We start from the raw sequence: 20,103 nt of genomic DNA on the forward strand, positions 1-20,103 counted from the left end.
TTATATTTTATATAAATTTATATATATAATATAATTAAAAGAATATAATCTCTTATATTTATAATAATAATTATATTACTTATAAGGCTAAAGCTAATATATATAATTAAGAATATTATTTATTACCTTAATATATTTCTTATAAGCTTTATATTTAATTTTTTTATATTTAAGTTATAGGGTAATAAGTTAAATCTCTTTTTTTATAAAATATTTATATATAAATAATAGAATTTTTTTCCTTTCTTATATTAGGTAAATTTTAATTATAATTATAGTATAAAATAATACTTACTTACTTAATATAAATCCCTTAAATTTCCCTTATACTTTCTCTTATTTTTATATTTTTATTAGTTTTTTAATCTCTATTTCTAGCTTATTTAAGCTAATTAATCCCTACTTATTAATACTAATATTAGTAAGTAAATTTAACTTTATTTTAGCTTATTAATTATATTAGCTAATAATAGCTTATAAATTAATTAATACTATATATTACATTAATTTTTAAAATGTAATATAATATAGTAAAACTATACTATATTACATTACACTAAAATTCACTAAAAACTATAAAACTACACTACTTTTAATGCTCTGTTAATATCTGGCCTTATTATCTAGATTTCGGTTAACAAACTATACTAGATCGCGTTACTCTTATTAGGTTTTAGGTAGCTTATGCCTCGCCCCTCGTAATTAGTCCCTAATAATAAAATACCTAAGCATAAAGTTCTTTTTAAATTTCTTACCTAATTATTCTATATTATAGGTCTATTCTTATACGAACATGTATTAAAATTAAGGTAAACCTAAATAATTACTTTATACTAAACCTTATTAAATTTTAAATTTATTTAAGAGTAAAAGCTATAATTAAACCTCTTATAAATATAGTAAATATAAGTGTATTTTACATTATATTTTATATTATATTATATTTTCATGTATTATACTTAAATATAATATAATACCTCACTAAAATACTTGTTAATATACTTTAAGTAAAAAAGACCCTTATTTCTTTCTTGAAATTATACGGCTAATTATAAGACTTATAAGAGATATTCTTATATAATTTAATCAAGCTAATTTAGCTCTTTAAAATATAGTAGGTTTTATTCTTATAAGCTATTATACTAGAAATTTATAAGTAATTGAAAGTTCGCCTTACTTTTTATCTTAAGATATAACTTTAAAGCTAAATATCTCGCTTAATATTTAACTTAAAGTTACTTCTTACACAATTAAGATCAGGTAATTTTAAGCTTTATTTTAATGTATAATATACTTATATAAGAATTTAATTATAATATTAGATACTTTATACGCTTATAATTTATTTATAGGTATTTTTATCTTATAATATATTATTATAGCTAGAGCTCTTACAAATATAGTAAATATAAGTGTATTATATATTGTATTTTATATTATATTGTATTTTCGTGTAATGTATTTAAATACATTACGTTATATTACTAAAATACCTATAAATATATTATAAGTAAAAAAAACTCTTGTTTTTTTAACTTAAGATTATAAGGCTAATTATAAGGGTTATAAGGAAAACTTTTATATTATTAAAAAGAGCTAAATTAGCCCTTTATAATACTCTACTTTTTACTATTATAAGTTATTATATTAAAAAGTTATAAGCAATTAAAAATTCGCCTCGCTTTACTTACTTTTTATTTTAAGACATAACTTTAAAGCTTAATATCTCGCTTAATATTCACATTTTAAGGTTAATTTTTAAAGATCTAAAATCACGTGATTTTTAGCTTTATTTTAATATATAATATACTTATATAAGCATTTATTTATAATATTAAATATTTTATAGCCTTATAATACATTTATAGGTATTCTTATCTTATAATATATTATAATATATTATAATATAATATAATACAATATAGTATAGTAAAAACTATAAAAAATATAATACATTTAGAGGTCTGGTGCTGGCAAATAGACCCAGCGCAAACCTTTATTCGCGTGGTCCCCGGTGGTCGAGCGAAATACCATTCGTCTCTCGCCGCTGTGATTAGCCGGTACTGTACTGTATAGCAAGTACTTTAAGCTTGGCCGACCGGCTATTACATAGTGGGTTGTGCTATTGGTCCATGGCAGCTCATAATATTGAGTGGTTAGCCACCCAACGATTGACGTTGGTACCGCTACGGCTTACTATGGGTGGGGCTTTTCCTCACGAGAGACGAGACGCGTGCACGGATGAAAAGTGTCAAGTATGATACTGGTGTACCGCTTCCTAGTAGTACGTGTTTGATGGGCACTGGCAGAAGTTTGTTACAGCTCCACGTTACCACCAGTGGCGCTAGTATTGTGGATAACGGTTGCCTAGGCAACGCGCTCCACCCTTACGACTCAACCTATACTCGTGCCACGCCCCACTATTAGGTAATTTAGCTACAGAAGCTCTCACCACCTTTGGTGGTGCTTATTAGCAAGGCGGGTATATTAGTAAGGCGGGTACTTACATATAAATATTACTATTAAAAAATAAAATAATATTAAATAAAATAAATAAAATTATAAAATAAATTATATAAAATATATTAAATAATATTATATACTAAAAAATTATAATTATAATTTTATATATTTTAATTAATTAAATATAATTTTTCTTAAATTTTAAATAATAAATTAAATAAAGATATAATATTACATTACTCATCATAAACTCACTATATTTTATCTCCTTTTTCCCTCTTCTTTTCTTCTTTCTCCTTTCCCGTCTTTTCTCCTGTCCCCTTCCTTTCTCCTTCTCCTCCTTTCTCTTTTTCCTTTCCTTTCCCCTCCTCCTCTTTTCTCCGCCCCCCCGTTCCCCCCTCCTCCTCCTCTTTTCTCCTCCTTTCCCCTTCCTCTCTCCCGTCTCTCTCCCCTCTTCTCTCCCTTCTCCCCTCTTTCCCTCCCCTTCTTCTCCTCTCCCCCTCCTTTTCCTTCTTTTTCTTTCCTTTTTCCGTCCCCTTCCTCTCCCTTCTCTCCCTCTCCCTTCCTTCCTTCTTCCTTCTTTTTCTCTTCTCTCTCTCTCCTTTTCCCCTCTCTTTTCCTTTCCTCCTCTCTCTCTCCTTTTCCCCTCTCTTTTCCTTTCCTCCTCTCTCTCTCCTCTCTCTCTGCCCTTCTCTCCTTCCTCTTCTTCTTCTTTCCCTTCTCCCCCTCTTCTTTCCGTCTTTCTTTTTCCCCCTTCCCCCCCCTCTCTGTCCTTTTCCTTCTCTTCTCTTTCTTTTCCGTCTTTTTTCCCCCCTCCCCTTCTTCTCCTCCTCCTTCTCCTCTTTCTTCCTTTCTTCCCCTTTCTCTCTCTTTCCCTCTCCTCTCTTTCTTTCCCTTTTTTCCCTCTTTCCCTCTTCTCCCCCTCCCCTCCCCGCCTTCCTAATGTGCCCGCCTTGCTAATAAGCACCACCAAAGGTGGTGAGAGCTTCTGTAGCTGAATTACCTAATAGTGGGGCGTGGCACGAGTACTTCCTTCCACCAGGAACAAACGAATCCATTTTCTATGCCATTGAACCATTAAACCTGTTTCCCCAAACGCTGCGTTTGCACCTTCAAGTGCGAATATGGGGGCAAGCATACTCGACTGGGCTTCACAGATTGAACCGCCATCTGAGATTTATGAAGTGGCGGACATGCCACTCACACCCTCCAAGCGTCCGTGGGCGCCAGATACCGACTTGACCCCAACCAAGCCAGGTGTGTAATTTTTCTTTTGACCGCTTTATTTCGCTCTACTGATCATTTCTTCAAGTTGGTGAATGTTCTGAGATCAGCCATGGAGATTCGCAATCGGATATTGTTTCGACAACAAGTTCGACTCGACACTCGCCTACGAAACGCTCGGTGAGCCCCAAAAAGAGAGAGATAGCATTGCGGATGGCGAGATGTTTTCCAATTCACCGAGAGGACATATCATCCGTACAGAAGCCTACACTGCTGATGCAGGAGCTTGCCAAAGTACGCAGCATGCGCCTTATCCCTGTTTCAATGAAGGTATGCACAAACCCCTCGAGAGGTTGACAAAGGTTGTCTTTTTGATGAACTTGGAAGGACCGCATCATCAAAGATTCCGGGTGGGCGAACCCACCGCACGATAGCTGGTTTTATGGCGATGCGCACCCCGGTGCAAGCCGCGTCGGAGAGAACAGGCCATCCTCATTTGCAAACCACAAGGAAGAGGACGATGTGTATATCTACCGGCGTATAAAGAAGATTCGAGACAACACTATAGAACGGACCGAACGTATGGATTACGAGGTAGGCTGAAACGAAGCTATTCACTGGGCACTACTGGAACTAGCTCTTGACAATGATGCCTGCGCCGGTGTTTGCTGTCGTAACGTGTACGTTCCTAAAACACTTCGCATCTAATAATGGACGCGGCTTACTGAAACTACTGCAGTACTCAATGCGGTGTCTATAGGGAACTGCGGGATCCCGACCCTCTACTTGCCGACACCAGATCCGACTACGCGCTCTGCCTCGACCCGCCGGATGATTCACCCCTCGCTGAATTGCTGCGACGTTACCGACAGCTCAATCCGCAAACGAACCGGGCGGCCCACATGCAATTCAGTGACGAGGCTAGCACTCCCCCTGCGGTTGGCATTGAAACCAAAAGCGGTGATGGAGATGGGGCCACACTGAGCGGCGCACAGAGCGCATCCTTCGTGCGCGGCCAATTCCGACACCTGGCTTCGCTGCCGAATGCGGGGCATAGACCTCTTCCAATCATTCCTACAATACTTATACACGGAGCTAGGTGGTCCGTTGATTTTGCGGACAGAACGGGAAGCCAAACTGTATACCGAATTCGACTCATTTGGTCATGTTGCTTTCAAGCTAACCCTTGTCTTTTAGGTCATGTATGGGCGAATTGACATCGGCTCATCGGACAAACTATACGGATGCTACGCAATTTACTACGCAATACGCATCATTGCAAAATGGTGCGTCAAGGAGTATTGGCAGTGGTTGGAGCAGGCTTTGGTGCCACCTGCATAAGCTGATCGTTCTCGAATTCACATGGCTCGCGGCGTGTGCTCGTCGCATTTCTGTTTGGGCTGGTTTGTCGGTAGCCGTGGTTCCAAAATAGGGGGCGGCTGAGCCACATCACGTTTCAAATGCCAATGAGGATGGAAATGCTCAAGTAAGAAACTCTGCCTCTGATCTTCCAGCTGCTGCAGCGTATGGGAACATGGTAATCCATACGATGTCGTGAAAGTCTGGCTACACGTAGCTTTGTGTGGCTTTTGGATTAGTTGCCGCTGGTCCTGCACTCAGACTTCTCAACAAGCAGTACTGATTGATAAGGCCGGTACTGATACTGATTGATTGATATAGTATGTTACTGATACTGATGATTAGCTCATCACCAAGTGCCAAGACACGACGTCATTGTGCTAGCGCTGCGACAGCAGTTGTCATCGTTTCTTAGATCCAACCTTATCAAGTACGACGGCACCGATAGTGCCACTCGTCTTAACTAAGAATCATCCAAGGAGCAAGAACTCTATAAAGAGCTGCATAGGAACAAGATGACATCACTGTCGTTTCTATTGTTCTCATTCTGAATTGTTATTGTCTTGAACTACATGCACCTTCCGGATAAGGTCGTTCTTGTTCTAGCTTCCAAGACACTCCGTCATCGCAATAGTTTCTGTCCTGAGGCGTGCACGATTATACAACATAGTACGCCGCGTACCTAGAAAGACACGTTTAGCCTTATCCGATATAGGCGCAATTGAAAGTACGTTGATAGCGATTTTATGCAGCCGGGGATACTCTACCCTTTGCTCCTCTCTGGTCTACTACTTAAGGGGACTTGCTGTCATCTTGCATGGAGAGCCGGTGGTTTGGTAAATAACGACAAGCTGCTAGAAGCAGGAACGCCACGAAGCATTCCATCAACATGTCCTTTTGTCCTTTCCTAATAAGCCCTTCTATTAGATTTGTTGATTAGCCCGTTCGGCGCTGTGGGACCTTGGTTTTGAGGTGGACAAAAAATGGACATTGACAGGAGCGGTGATATCACTGGGTCAGGATCTTGGATCTTTGGGTTTGCCCGTTGTCTGGGACATAATTGGGACGACAGTGAAGTATAGCTGGAGATCAGTCACGGTCCAGTGGTCCATCGAGTTTTGTTACATATTCGAGTAGACTCGTTATCATGTTGCAATCCCAGACACCCATGTCAGCACCTTTGAGATTTCCATTTGCTCGTGTATTGCCGGACAAGGACGATTGTGTCAACGGATACGTTATCCTGCGCCACGTAATCTAGGAAGTCCTGCTTGGCTAGCTAGCTGAGAACCTTCAAGGAGGGCCCTTTCCATTGAATGGTGGCCTTTTAGATGTCTTCTAATTTAAACTATATAAAAGGCCTCAATTTCCTCGATAGATAGTTAGATTCAATCTAGGACCCCCCACCACGCGCTGGCGGACCAATGCAGCCGGCGGGGCCACAACAGCCGTGGTGGTGCCACCGGCCTCCTCGTCAGCGGCCTTGACGGCCCGGGCAGCGGCGGCGCGGCGGCGGTCAAGGACCCGCCAGTAGCAGGCCAGGCCAGCCACCAGGCTGATTCTGCACCACTGGTGCCATCGTCGTCATCGTCGTCTTCGTCTTCGTCGTCTAAAAAAAAGGTCAGTGTCTGTGCGTGTGTGCGTGTGTGAGAGAGTTGTTTATTTTTCTGGTCTCGAGGGGGGAAAGAAGTAATGTGTACAGGAGTGGCCAAAGATCCGATAAGAAGCTTGCTCCTTCCCCAAGAATATCGTAACCAAGAGGAAACCGAGGCGTTTCACGCCCTAAAAGACGCCGTCTCGAAAGCTCTATTATTACAGCATCTGATCCCAAACGGCGAACCCGGATTGAAACCAACTGCGACCGATATTCACGCGAATGCAGAGACCACCTTGATAGGTGCAATAGTTACAGTTATCCTTGACACCTTTGGTTGAACGGACGCAGCGAAGTTTAATCTCTGTTGGGGGAGTAAGCTCAGGATCATCCTTGATCTTAGGGTAATACTCGTTAAGATATCAAGTCAGATAACGGTGACACCACTGGTTGTCACCTCGAACATCGGACCGTCCCATTCAGCCTTGGCTTGAGCCCGAATCTCGGCCGTTGCAATTGCCCTGCCGTTGCCCAGGTCTCCGTCGTAGATATTATCAATTTTAATGTCTATTTCTCGTAGAACCTCGCCTGTTACACGGCCAAAGCTCAACATCCTCACCGCCCAATAAAGGGGCATCGCCGGTACAGGACCTAAATGTTACACAGACTAAACACATGACCCGCTGGGAGCCTTGGGCACAGCTGTTCTTTTCATGTATATATAATGGTCACTCGTCCCCTTTTTTTCTTATGGAAATCAAGGACCTTTGACATCCTACAAGACTATTATTGAAAATAGTCTTTCCGCTCCAAGCCCTTATCACATCGCCCGTGTCCTGCTCTGGTAGGCCGGCTTCAGAACGACCAACAACAAACTCTGCCATGCGTGACGGGGCATGCTAGACCGGTACGGGGGTCGTGTCCGAAAAGCTGACCCCAGGCACCAGTTCATCAGGGGGGAGGACTTGTAGAGCTCGTCAATATCGCTGACAAGAAGACGTCTCCGGCGCATGCCATTGCTGGGCGCAACGTCGCTACTATGCCGGGTAGTCTCACACCACGGCAGAGTGCAGAGCCACCACGTGGACGCCTTTTCTGAGACTATTTCAACGGGGTCGACGAAGTCTGTATGTACCCAGACCTTGGCCAAGCTCGCAACCATGGTCCCTCCCCAGTGCGGCCTCGGCGCTATCGCTCCAGAGGTGTATTGCGCATTGGGTAGCTTCGAGCTCAAGGACGTCTTCCTGCACCAGATCCTGCATCTCAACTTGACCTCTTCTCGACTGCTTGTATGCGGGCTCGCGCAGCTCCGACATGTTTACCGGGTTTGGCTTCCAAATCCAGAGCGAGCATTGCATTGGCCGCATGCAATGCACTGACCCATACCAACATGCGGCGGCGAGAGAGAAACTGCTCACCAGTCTCATTGAAAATGCAGACCAGGTTGGGCAATGGGAAAGTCTGGTTGGAAACCATTGCCGGCAAGTTGCACGTTGGCTAGTTTCAAATTGGCAGATCCTGCCACTACATTCTAGTAGCTTGCATACTTCAGTTCACCTACCTAGGTACCTGCCATAGCGCGCCAAGGGGTTTTCTGGGGACTGTCCTCTGGTTATCATCTATGACAAGACAGCCAATCAGAAATTTTTTACTCAATACATTAGGCTTTATTAGGACCTGTCTTGTGATAGTTGTGCTGTCACCAGAATCAGGGGCGCGCGCGTAGGTAGGTAGGTAGGTATGATTATTGGTGAATAGAATTTGCTAAAGTTATATGTGTATTACCACTACCTTTTATGAAGAGAATAAGTCCGACTGCCTACCACATACGACCACAGCCGCTAGTAGAACTCACGATCCCGTCCGATCTCGTACGATAACCTAGCGAGCGCTGGATCAGTAGTTGGGTCGGTGACGACCAGCGAATCCCCAGTGTTGTATGTTTGTGACTTTTTATTCTATCTTTTTTATTTTTTTTTATTTTTTTTTTTCATCGCCGTCAATTTTAAGACCGTGATTTCTTTTAAAAAAAAACTGTAGTCAGTGCTCCCTGCATGCAACGGTCCTGCACAGTCAGGCTGGGGTGGGCGGCACATGTAGGTCAATGCTTGACGGGTCGATACCGTAGCAGCAGGGCTGTCCCCTGGACCCTGGTAACTAAATAATCACGGCTGCGGCCAAAAGACAAGTGTCGTCACCTGAGGCTGGATCGCATTAGCGAATTGTTCTTTTGAAGCGCAAGCAGACGATGGGTCGATTCAAGGAATTGGGCACAAGTCAATGTCGCAGTACTTGCATGAAATCTAGAGTATACCGACCAGGTGCAGTGCGATGCAAAAAGTATTTGACCAGGCAAGGTATCAATCTATGGCGCCCGATATTACAATACGCTACAATATTAGTGTATACTCCTTGCTTGGCAAGTATATTCTGCCACAGCCTTACGCGTGTATGAGTCCCATAACCAAGGCCCCAGCACCACTACCCTACACCTCAGTATGGGGATATAAAGTTCCAGATGTATAAATGTATCACCCGAATTTCATGATGCCGCGTCGTGCCTATTTATAGAATGGAGGAGGTGGAAATGATGGCACGCCATTCGACCGCTGCTGTCGATCCAAGCCGTCTAGGACGTTACAAAACAATACCAGCCGGGACTCGAACAAACCGCCCGACTTCTTTGCATCTCCAAGTCCTTATTCCGTCGACAACGCTTCCGTGCAAACCCGACAAGTATCAAAATCCTAACAATAACCCGCCCCTCACCATTATACCAATTATCGCCGCTACGTCCAACCCTTGGCACTAGTAGAGGGTGATTCTTCTCCTTGCGCAGCGTTTCCAGTCGACAAGGAACTCAAGTACAAGATCCGTGGCCTGTATGCTGCCCGTCTCCGTGAACGTCCGCGGCACCTCGGCCACTGCTGACGCAGCCGGACGGAGCAGTGTCAAGAACGAGCTTGCCATGGCTAAATATGCAGCCGAGCATATCAACATTATTGCACGAGTTGCCCTTGGCGGTAGTGTCATTGGGCTAGACGACGGAGTCGGCTGAAAGAGATGTTGACCAGTAGCTCCGCTTCACTACGAAGGCATTGGGCATTCCCATGAGCATTCACATGGCATGTCAGAGTTTCAATCATGAATGGTTCTGCCAGAACGGGCGAGGGGATGTTGGAGCGTCCTCAGCAGCAGAGTTGGACTAGCGGTTGAAAAGTTCACGCCTGGTGCCGCCGTTGGCAGGGCTTTGTCCAAGTTGGTCCTAGCGTTTCGATTTGAGGTCTGGTGCCATTTCGATCAAGACATGATGCCACCAGCGGGGCGACGTCAAACGTCAATGATGATGAAGCCCACAGAAACGTTCTCATCCACAGCGCATCCCAGCAAGACCACCATCCAAGGCCCGACCGAGGCAGCATTCGCGTCGGCATTTGGCCATCTTCTTCCACCTGCCAGGTATGTGACTACGGCTGAGGGCAAGGCCGCCTCCTACGAGATTCGCCCTTCCTCTCCGGGAACCAGCGCAAGCGTGCCCGATCGCGTGCTCCTCGTCCACGGCGTGCAAACACGGGCTATGGGCATGCTCCCGCTAGCGCGCCTTTTGCAGAGATGCTTCCCGCATGCCCATTTCGTGCTCCTCGATCGATGGGGTCACGGACTGAGCGAGACGCCTCTCGTCCCTCACGATGCCAGTCTGGTCCATCGACTCTGCGAATATTGCCGTCGTTCCGGATATTGGACACGCTGTGGTGAGGGAGAGGGCGTCGGAAGTAGCTGGCTTCATCGGCGACTTCTGGCAGACACAATATTGAAGGGATCCCGTCAACTAATTAAATGGATGATGCGCTCGCGCCTTCCTCATATCCGAGCTCGAAAATTTACGGCCCCAAGAGTGGGGGTCAAGTGGGGAGCCAACTAGGTAATTCTCGGTCCCTTCTCATTAGCATCATTAGCCTGGACAACGCCAGCTTGCCGACGTCTTGGAATCGACATGTTGCACATCAATGACGTACCTGCCGGTCCGTGGACCGCTTAGGGCATTCACGCGCTGAAGAACAATCATGGCCGCTTTCTTCCAACATGTAACCCGAAACAGCTCGTGTGTGACGTATGTGCAACAATGGTATACTCGACCTAGCGCCTTTTATTCCGCCATGCTTTTGTTCTTGGCCATCAGCCTCGCTGCGGCACAGATCTTTGTATAATGCTATCTTTCAAGAGCCACGAGGCCAGCCAATTTTTTTTTTTCTTTTACAAGTTTTTTGACCTGGAAAACTTATTTGAGCCTCAACTGGTCGTCAGCTTGGAATCTGCCTGAGCACTTTGGCTGGTCCCTTCTCACACATCTACAGCCTGTCGCTCACAGAGGCAACATTATACGCCGAAAAGAGACCCCGGGCATCAGATACAATTCCGTTTCACAGTCGTCACGATGAGGGCGACTTCGTTTCACTCCCTTGCTTCCGCTGCGATTGGCGTCGGGGCCATGCAGCTTCAGACTCCTCTCTACTCGTCATATTCCTTCAACCCCCTCGAGCATCTCGCAGGAATTGCTCCCTATTACGAACCAGCAGATCCTCCGCGCGACCCAAACCCTCCCCAAGGCTGCACGGTAACGCGAGCGGCATACCTTGTGCGGCACGCAGCCATCAATGCAAACGATTTCGACTACGAGCAGTACCTGCAGCCCTTTCTCTACAAGCTAGGCAACGCGACAGTCGACTGGGCCAAAATACCCCAGCTCTCCTTCTTGGCCGCGTGGGAGCCTCCGTCCTTTGGCGAGCAGGAGCTGTTGACGAGGACCGGCAAGGTCGAGGCCGGCCAACTTGGACTCTCCATCTCGTACCGGTACCCGAGGCTCAAGCTACCGCAGAGGGTGTGGACTTCAACCGCAGAACGCACGGTACAGAGCGCCAGGGGCTTCGTCCGAGGTCTGGAGATGGACGACAACACCATCAACGTGGTTGAGATCCCAGAGGGCAAGGAGGACGGGGCGGACAGCCTGACACCGTACAAGAGCTGCAAGGGCTACGCCGCCGACGCAGGATCCAAGCAACAGCGCAGATACATTGATTTGTACACGGCGCCCATCATCACGCGGCTCAAGCGACTGGCCCCAGGCTTCAACTTCACGTCCGACGACGTCACGGCCATGCAGGCCATGTGCGGCTACGACACCGTCATTCGCGGGTCTTCGCCCTTTTGCTCGACAGACCTCTTCTCCCCAGACGAGTGGCTGCAGTTCGAGTACGGCCAGGACATCCAGTACCACTACAACACCGGCTACGGCAGCCCCTACGCCGGTGCCATCGGCTTCCCGTGGGTCAACGCCACGCTGAACCTCCTGGCGGCCGATGCGTCCGCCCAGGATCTGTACGTCTCCTTCACGCACCGCGAGCTTCCGCCCGCGGCCCTGGTCGCCATGGGCCTGTTCAACAACAGCCTCTTCTCCGGCGGCAACGACGTCAACGCCACCATGCCCCTGGACCAGATCAACTACAATCGTGCCTGGGTCTCGAGCCGCATCCTCCCCTTCCTGACCAACATTGCCATTGAGCGCATGAACTGCAGCGCAAACCATGCCGTCGCTGCCGCCCAGACCAAGAACATCAGCTCGTCTCCCTCCGCGACCACATACTACCGCGTCCTGCTCAACCGGAGCCCCCAAGTCTTGCCGGGTTGCTTTGACGGTCCGGGGCAGAGCTGCTCGGCGAAAGAGCTGCCAGCGTTCCTGCAGCAGCGCGCAGACATGTTTCGGAATTACTCTGGTGTTTGCGGCAACACGTACAAGAATTCGACTGATTCCGTGACGTTCTATACCAATTCGAATAACGGGACTGTCGTGGGCAAGAAGAGACACTTTGTGCTGTAGGGCGAGTGTGTTGTAGAGTAGTATAGGCGGCAATTCCTTATTGCAGAATTGGGAAACCATAAACAAGCCCGGATAGAGTCTTTGGCATACTATTGCAGGCAGAGGCTGCGTAACCCTGTGAAGAGCTGTTCTATTTCTCGTGAATCCACCCTCGGCCACAGCAGACCAACACTCGGAGTCGATGTCTCGGCTCCGGTCCGGCAGCGTCAATCCTCCGGCTCCCTTTGTCGACCACCGGCCGTCGGTGTCATGCGGCTGCCCAATCGAAAACAGCAGCCTGCCGGGATAAAAAGTCAACGCTAGTGACAAACCTGGGGGAACTAGTGCTAGCCCGGCGAGTCCCCCAACCCAGCCGTCTCGTACCTCCGTGTCCGACAGCCAGAATCTAGACTGCCTAGGTACCCAACGAGTGAAGAACATCACATCTCGTTCGAAATGATGTACAAATAAGCGTCTGCTTCTCCGTCCCCCAAGCCATTGTCGTTTCCGGCTCGGCAAAATACAGAAACAAAAGCAGCAAATCCCAGACATGTCGCCGAAAGCGCCGCCAGAACCACTCTCGCTCGCCGGCAAGCTAGATCTCATCCCCGGCGTGCTCTCCCTCCTCGCCGCCGGCTTCGTAGCCGCCACCACGGGGCTCTGGCGAACAGAAAGGGACGCGCCCGCGTACTACGTCCACGCGGCGTATGCGCTTCTGCGCAAAAGCACAGAACGATACTCGCTGGCTCAGCTGCAGTGGAATCTGCCATCAACGGACCAGGTGTATGAACAATACGCGCGATCTGCGAGAATCAAGCCCCAGACGGTGGTCTTGGGACACGGCGCCAAGGGACACCGGGTGGGGGATAAAAATGCCAAAAACGTGCTGATTTGGTACCACGGTACGTGCCGAGCTTTTCCATGTGAGCTTGTCTGGCGTATACCGGGGGGCGGGTTCGGAATGGCTGCGAATATCACCTTCTTCGAGTTCTGGGAGAAGCTGATTGTGTCTGCGCGCACCAAGAACAAGGACCTGGCTGTCTTTGCACTGTCGTAGACGCTTTCGCCGCACGCCAGATACCCGACGCAACTTACTCAGGCAGTCGAGGCGCTGCGGTATGTTGTTTCTCAGGGGCGCCGGCCCGGGTCTATTCTGCTGGGGGGCGACTCTGCCGGCGCCAGTTTGGGGATGGGTGTACTTTCGCATCTGGCGCATCCGCACCCGGCGATTCGTGCGCTGAAGCTGCGCGAGCTGCTGGCCGGGACGATCCTCATGGCACCGCCTCCTTCGATGGATGAGAAGGTTGCGGAGGGGCAGGAAGTTTACTGCGGCGGCGACAGGTGCCGGATGTTGCGCTTCGGTGGCTGCACATGTATCTTGATGGTTCCAAGAGGGATTTCTACACGGAACCGTATGATGCGCCGCCGAGTTGGTTCGAGTCGCTTCCTGTGAAGAAGATGCTGGTCTTGGGTGGCGGGAATGAGGTGCTGAGGCCGATTATAGAAGCCTTTGTGGAAAAGGTCAAGGTGAGTCGGTCGTGTCTTGTGTTGCAAGTTTGAGTTGTTTATTTGGTATGCGGGAAGCCCACGTGGCTCCCGTTTATAATATTTTTGTTGGGGATAGGGAGGAGACGGAGCAGGGTCGGTAGTTGAAAGACTGGCTCGCTGATGTTTTGTCGTTGAGTATGTAGAATGGGTTGTATGGAGGTGATCAGACAGAAATTCTAGCAGACCGTCTCTATGGCGTATTTTGTTTGAGTGAACTTTAGAAGATACGGTAGGAATCCGAATCATTGTTTTCGACAAGTCGTAATTATTCTGCTTATGTTGATGCCGTGGCACGGGGTCTCTTATTTGAGTCGGACGCTGTGGTCGACAATGGTGCTGAGGTCGCTTGTGCTGTACCATCGACTCTTCGTCGTGTTGAGTGCGTTGGTGGTGTTGAAACTGCCAAGACGTGCAGACATGGGGACATCGTAAAAGAACAACATCTTGCCACACATTATGAATACTCTACACCTTGCCCATCCATCAAGCCGTGTACACAACATGACATTCATCCTTGAACTAGTGGGCGACTCATCCATGTTGCTCTAGAGCAACTTTGGACCACACCTAAATATTTAACCATCTTAAGATCAACCTGGTCCATCCACGTAAGCTCTTGGTCCCAGTCAACCGCACAAATGCATGAAATAATGGCATCTTGATGCTCACTTCCATCCCCCCCCTGCGGTAGAAACCCTCGTGACCAAGAGTGGGCATGTCCACAACATCCAACAAGGTGCGCCGTGTGAGCTCGTCTTAAATTAGCAAGCAACTGACCCTTCACCAGACCATATCGCGAAGTCGATAAGACGCTTTTTGCTTCCAAGTGGCTGGGGTGCTTGTTAATCTCAGCAAGAAGCAATATTTCTAGTTGAGTCCACGACTTCAATTTGCTCCTTACATTGCCTTTTTCATCTTATTCAAGTATTCGCACAATAACCTCATACCCCTCCTCAGCGGCGATTTGTGCCGGTGTTTTGTTGTCGGTATCCCTAGCCTCCTTATTAGCGCCTGCCTCGTCGACTAGATACCGCACGATGTCTTCTTGCCCTTGGCTAGCGGCCAAGTGCGGCGTCGTATGGCCCCAGGGAGTCGCGGCGTCCTTATCAAAGCTCGCCTCATTTACGAGATAGCGCACGATGGCCTCGTGCCCACACATGGCGGCCCAGTGCAGCGGCTGATATTCAGCGTAGTCAAAGGCGTCCATGTCGGCAACAGTCTGCTTGTCGGGACATGGAACGAGCAAGCGTACTACATTCTCCATTCCCGCCATCGCTGCTAGGCGCAAGGCAGTCCGGCGGTTATTATCTCGCAGCTTTTTATTCGAGTCCTCATAAAGATATTTGACGATATCTCCGTGGCCCTTGAATGCAGCCCAGTGTAGCGCCGTATTTCCTGGCGCGTCCTGGATATCGAGAGCTGCTCCTGCCTGAACTAGAATTTCTACCGCCCTGATATCTCCATTCATAGCGGCACAGTGCAGCGGAGCTACTCCATCTATGCTTTGGGCGTTCACTTGCGATCGCCCGTCCTTAAGGAGAAACCGCACAGCTAACCCATCACTAGGAGCATTACAGGCGTAGTGTAATGGAGTCCAGTCTAGGGGATCTCGCGCATTAGCATCCGCTCGAAACGCCAGCAAATCTTCGACCAGAAGGGAAGAAGAATTGGCTGCGGCGTAATGGAGGGGTGTCCAGTCATGAATGTCTTTCTGATTTATGTCTCGAGTTTTTAGAGCTGCCAACTCTTCATTTATATCTCGATCCATCTGGCACTTCTGATGCAATGGTGTGTGGTTGAACGTTTCTGGATAACTAGTCTGTCCATCCATAGTAGGGCCAGCATCCTGTAAAATATCGCATTCCCATTGGCGTCTCTGTCCTTTGTACAAGCTCATGAGGCATGATAGCACCGTTCTATCAACTTGTTTTAATTCCTTTTCCAATTTTGTCTTCGCCGCTCTAATCGCCTCAACTCGATAAACCGAGTACTGTTGAGCCTCCCTTAATTTCGTAGTTAGAGCGACCGTCCTTAAATTCTCCATTAATATGGCTATAGCCTTTGCAAGGATGCTACTCTCCCTTGGAAATGTCTTTGCCGTTCTGAAAAGCCACAAGTATATGTCGACAGCCTCTTCGAAATGTTGAAGTCGCTCGTGTGGCTTGGCATGTTTTCGCGCCAGTGCAATAACGTTATCGGGTTTGGGAAGCTTCTGTTCTGCGCTTAGTGGTTGAATAATGCTTAGATAGCTCCGATGAATATTTCCAAGTCCAGAGTTATGGATGTCCTCGGCCAATTTTGACAGCCGATCGTTGTGGAGTGTGAAGCATTTCCAGGCATCCATGTTACTAGAGTCTTTGGGCCGCACGTTAGAGCCGCCCTCGATGGCTCGCGTCATTTTCTCTGCCACAGATTGCATGAATTTCGCAAACAGATCCTGGGCATAGAGTAGCTCTAAGGAGTCATACGACTCCGACGCCAAGAGCGCGCTCTCTCCAATTTCGCAATCACATGTATCGTCCGGGCTAAGAATGGCTTCTGTGGCATTGTATCGAGCTACACGGACTCCTGCTGAGATGTACTGGTGGTGCAGGAGGCTTTCCTATCGTTTCCTCCTACCTGCTGTCCCTCATAGCCAACAATCCTATGGTTTTCAACCACCATCGTACCGTTCCTATCTTCTTTAATGTCCAAGATTCTTGCTGTATCAGGAGGCATCCACCACGCGAGATCCCGCTGATGGGCCCGTGTCCCTGGACCTAGAAGGCGCAAACCTCGCTCTGGAGGCATTTCTCTAGCGCGCAGCTGCGCATTATACTTGCGAGGTTGAGTTTGGATAGATTTTGACTCATGTTCAGATTGCTGCTTCTGGGAGTAGACGGAATATAACCGTAAAGATAGCACTGCCTCGATGTCCTTCCGAAGTGTGTCTACGGTTACGTCTCGCGTCCAATAAAACTCGGGTGTCTTATCCTTCTGTCCCGCTGAAAGGGCTCCAAGGGACCAGGTGAAGTCACCTTCGGGAGGAAGATAACTAGATAGAGCATCCATTGTGATCTTGATCGCCCTTGCAAGGGTCAGAGCCTCTGCGGATGCTGGTCCCTGCCAGCCAGCGAGCTCACAGAGTGTTCTCCTCGTTACCATCATATTGTATGTTGTCGGGTTACTTCCACTATTCTTCATCGAGTTGACACCTGCGCGGGCCGCCTGTCTTTTTCCTTTGTATTCCTTGGGACTTCTGTCAGGTTGCCAGGGTATTCCGTCAAAATCTCCCAATGCCATCGCAAACCATTCAAGCTCATGTTCCGGAGTCAGAGGGACCTGTTGAAGAGGCTGCGCGAGTCCACGACGGACCTGCGCCCTAAGAGCGCCCATCGCGATGACTGCGCCGAGTTGAACAACTGAGGCGGACCAATGCATTCCACGCAAGCCGATAAATTGCACCACAAACCCGCATAGGCTGACCGCGGTGCCAACAATAACTTAGTTTTCAGCTCCAAATTAATAGCTTGGCTCATTTTATCCACCCGGCAGGACGTTGTAATGAGAGTTTGATCGTCCCCGGCCGATAATGCAAAAGACTGGAAAGACTGGTCGCCCACGGTTTGGGTCCGTTATAGCCAAACCAACCGAGCTTTCGTTCCTTTAGATGGCTGATATCTTTTCTCCTAGGTGCTGCTCTCCACAACATGCGCACACAATAGTAGGCTAGCCATCATTGTAATCGTTCTAGCAAGGAAACGTATAATTTGCAATTGCATTGTCGCCCTTGGTAAACTTTAGCGCCGGATAGTAGGTGGCAAACCCAGAACAGGTTAAGATACCTAGCTGAAGGATAATCCCTGAAACGGCTACCGCGCGTAATTCTCCCCGGCTAAAGTGGCCATGGGAATTCAGAGATATGTTTGGCGCAGTAGCAGCTTTATTCCGTACAATGGTAAGCTTAGGAACCGGTATGGTACTGGATGTCTGGGAATTTGACCCTTTCTCTACCTCTAAGCTAACCAACTCGTGCTTCGCATGCCTGCGACCAATGCTGTCTAGGATAGCCTTCCAGAAGCTAGTCCAGTCATTCAATGCTAGAAGAAAGGTAAGCCTGGGTGCATTCTAGGCGAGAAATTTCACTAACGTAGCTCCTTAAGATACCCTTTATCGAGTGCGACGTCCAGCTCGAGTATATCCAGATCCTGATTAGCACTCCTTTCAGTGCAATTCATGTCCGTAGGCCTCAGGCATATGAACTCAGTCGTCGACGGCGATCCCGTACACCTCACCACCTCTTGGCCATTCCACAGCTCACAGATCTCATGAGAAGTAGATGACATTAGTTCCGCTTCAGCAACCGCGAATTTCTCCCTAGCTCTTCCAATAATAGCTTTAAGCCATGAAGGGCCGCCAACTCTAATAGCACTAATAATAATAGTAATTATTCCTAAGGGAGCCATTGCTAGGATAATATTATCAGCCCAACCAGTCGATTGGCTCATGAATTGCATGGTGACCCGTTCCCGGAAAACAGCTAGCAGCCTAGGCATAATAAATTATTAGCATACGGTCAACGAAATAGGATAGACTAGACTAATACGTACGGCGCTAGGTCTGAAAACAAGTTGTTAGAGAAGTCATCCCCAGAATCAGCAGCGCTTGTCGCTGCAAACGTGATTACAATTAGTAGGGCAAACTTCCAGGCGGCCGACATCCTGTTTGTTGAAAGAAATAATGCTCATAGCGGATCAAGCCGCAGCGAAAGATGGCATACGAAGTCAAATTTCTTGCTTTAAAGCTAGCAGGAAGTTGGATACGGTTTCTATCGCAGTGAGCCCAAGAAAGTGGCTGGAGAAAAACTTGTCAAAGCATTTACTGAGGTCAGTAAGAGGAAGGCGCGAAAAGTGTCAAGTCTGGTTCCATGCCCTGCCAGGAGGTAACAATCTGGCCAGCTCATTTCCTACCGCATCGTGCTATCCATCAAATTGCTGGGCAACAGTGTCGCCGTCATCGGCGATGATAATATGCGACCCTATTCGACGGAGTCCAAGCCACCATGCGGGAGTCTGCGAGAGTTGGCTTGTCAAAATACGCCCAACGTCGTACAATTATCGAAGAGATGTGCCCAACTTGAGAGTAATGAGGCTGTAGCTTAGGGACTTTTGCTTACCAAATGAAACAGTCTGGTATTTTCGGTCAAGGCGGCAGGCGATTAATATTCGGGCTGTTCGGTGCCGCCACACCTCAGCTCACCCGCATTTGGGATGAAGTTTTGGACTCTGAATCCCACTCAAACAAGACAATTCGCGTGGGGATTGGCCCAAAGTGAAGCTTCCCACCTCCTACTGCATTTGTAGGTCCAATGGGAACGTGATGCTTTTGCCATGGATACAATCAGAGCTGCTGAATTCGAGCTCGTTGAAGCCGTTGATTTCAAGCCCTTCAAGCTGCTACTGCTGCTGATGGATTCAGGCATGTCGAAGCTATTGGATTTGAACCTTTTGGATGTGGGCATCTCAAGGTACTGCCGCCGATGAATTCGAGCGTATTGAAGAGTTGCTGGATTTGAACATTTTGGGGGTTGCTGAGTTCTAGGCTTCTAGCCTTACCGAGCAGTGTCCCCGGAAGCACCTTCTGCCGGTCCGGTCCGAGCCAACAGAAGGGCGGTCGCGCGGCTCTCGCAAGTTGCAACACTCAACGCCACAGCAATAAACATCGTGATACGTACCACCTTTAATTTGCTAAATCCAGGACAGATTTCCAAGGCCCGCAGCTTCTAGCGATAGTGTTCAAGTCCTGGTGGCGAACAGAGTGGCTATTTAAGTCGATAAGATGGTCCACGACATTAGTGTTCAAGACAGTCTCTCTTCCAAATGCCCGGAACCTCATGATGGAAAGCATCTGCGCGACAGTGCGTCATGCGGGAGGAGCAACAAGATGGGCGACCTAAGACGAGACAGTCACGCTTGGACACCTCGTGGGAAGAACTGGTTGGTTTTGGTGCTCCCAATAGTAGAGACAATGCCTACAACCCGAATTCATAAAATGTTGACAGGTATATATGGTCATCAATATT

At 47.8% G+C, this 20,103-nt stretch overlaps 8 protein-coding genes across 8 annotated transcripts; 5 read left to right on the forward strand and 3 right to left on the reverse strand.

Moving 5' to 3' along the window:
- Nucleotides 1-3,990: 3,990 nt before the first annotated feature.
- Nucleotides 3,991-4,290, forward strand: J3458_013448 (uncharacterized protein; the record flags this gene model as incomplete). Its single annotated transcript, XM_007815650.2, has 2 exons — nucleotides 3,991-4,017; nucleotides 4,075-4,290. 2 exons carry the CDS (start codon nucleotides 3,991-3,993, stop codon nucleotides 4,288-4,290), a joined length of 243 nt encoding a protein of 80 aa, XP_007813841.2.
- Nucleotides 4,291-4,589: 299 nt separating this feature from the next.
- On the forward strand, nucleotides 4,590-5,028 carry J3458_013449 (uncharacterized protein; the record flags this gene model as incomplete). Its single annotated transcript, XM_066120448.1, has 2 exons — nucleotides 4,590-4,826; nucleotides 4,885-5,028. 2 exons carry the CDS (start codon nucleotides 4,590-4,592, stop codon nucleotides 5,026-5,028), a joined length of 381 nt encoding a protein of 126 aa, XP_065974736.1.
- Nucleotides 5,029-7,650: 2,622 nt separating this feature from the next.
- J3458_013450 (uncharacterized protein) lies at nucleotides 7,651-8,019 on the forward strand (the record flags this gene model as incomplete). Its single annotated transcript, XM_066120449.1, has 1 exon — nucleotides 7,651-8,019. One exon carries the CDS (start codon nucleotides 7,651-7,653, stop codon nucleotides 8,017-8,019), a length of 369 nt encoding a protein of 122 aa, XP_065974737.1.
- A 2,626-nt stretch (nucleotides 8,020-10,645) lies between these two features.
- On the forward strand, nucleotides 10,646-12,588 carry J3458_013451 (uncharacterized protein). The gene has a single exon (XM_007815651.2). It carries the CDS (start codon nucleotides 11,076-11,078, stop codon nucleotides 12,513-12,515), a length of 1,440 nt encoding a protein of 479 aa, XP_007813842.2. The 5' UTR covers nucleotides 10,646-11,075; the 3' UTR covers nucleotides 12,516-12,588.
- Nucleotides 12,589-13,044: 456 nt separating this feature from the next.
- Nucleotides 13,045-13,551, forward strand: J3458_013452 (uncharacterized protein; the record flags this gene model as incomplete). Its single annotated transcript, XM_007815652.1, has 1 exon — nucleotides 13,045-13,551. The coding sequence occupies one exon, from the start codon at nucleotides 13,045-13,047 to the stop codon at nucleotides 13,549-13,551; it is 507 nt and encodes a 168-aa protein (XP_007813843.1).
- Nucleotides 13,552-14,796: 1,245 nt separating this feature from the next.
- Nucleotides 14,797-16,440, reverse strand: J3458_013453 (uncharacterized protein; the record flags this gene model as incomplete). Its single annotated transcript, XM_066120450.1, has 1 exon — nucleotides 14,797-16,440. One exon carries the CDS (start codon nucleotides 16,438-16,440, stop codon nucleotides 14,959-14,961), a length of 1,482 nt encoding a protein of 493 aa, XP_065974738.1. The 3' UTR covers nucleotides 14,797-14,958.
- A 158-nt stretch (nucleotides 16,441-16,598) lies between these two features.
- On the reverse strand, nucleotides 16,599-17,417 carry J3458_013454 (uncharacterized protein; the record flags this gene model as incomplete). The annotated part of the gene is made up of 1 exon (XM_007815653.2): nucleotides 16,599-17,417. The coding sequence occupies one exon, from the start codon at nucleotides 17,415-17,417 to the stop codon at nucleotides 16,599-16,601; it is 819 nt and encodes a 272-aa protein (XP_007813844.2).
- A 749-nt stretch (nucleotides 17,418-18,166) lies between these two features.
- J3458_013455 (uncharacterized protein) lies at nucleotides 18,167-18,741 on the reverse strand (the record flags this gene model as incomplete). The annotated part of the gene is made up of 2 exons (XM_066120451.1): nucleotides 18,167-18,569; nucleotides 18,632-18,741. The coding sequence occupies 2 exons, from the start codon at nucleotides 18,739-18,741 to the stop codon at nucleotides 18,167-18,169; spliced, it is 513 nt and encodes a 170-aa protein (XP_065974739.1).
- Between the last annotated feature and the right edge of the window lie 1,362 nt (nucleotides 18,742-20,103).

Source organism: Metarhizium acridum (genome assembly GCF_019434415.1).
Source record: "Metarhizium acridum strain ARSEF 324 chromosome Unknown scaffold_276, whole genome shotgun sequence".
In the NCBI taxonomy this organism is placed as follows: domain Eukaryota; kingdom Fungi; phylum Ascomycota; class Sordariomycetes; order Hypocreales; family Clavicipitaceae; genus Metarhizium; species Metarhizium acridum.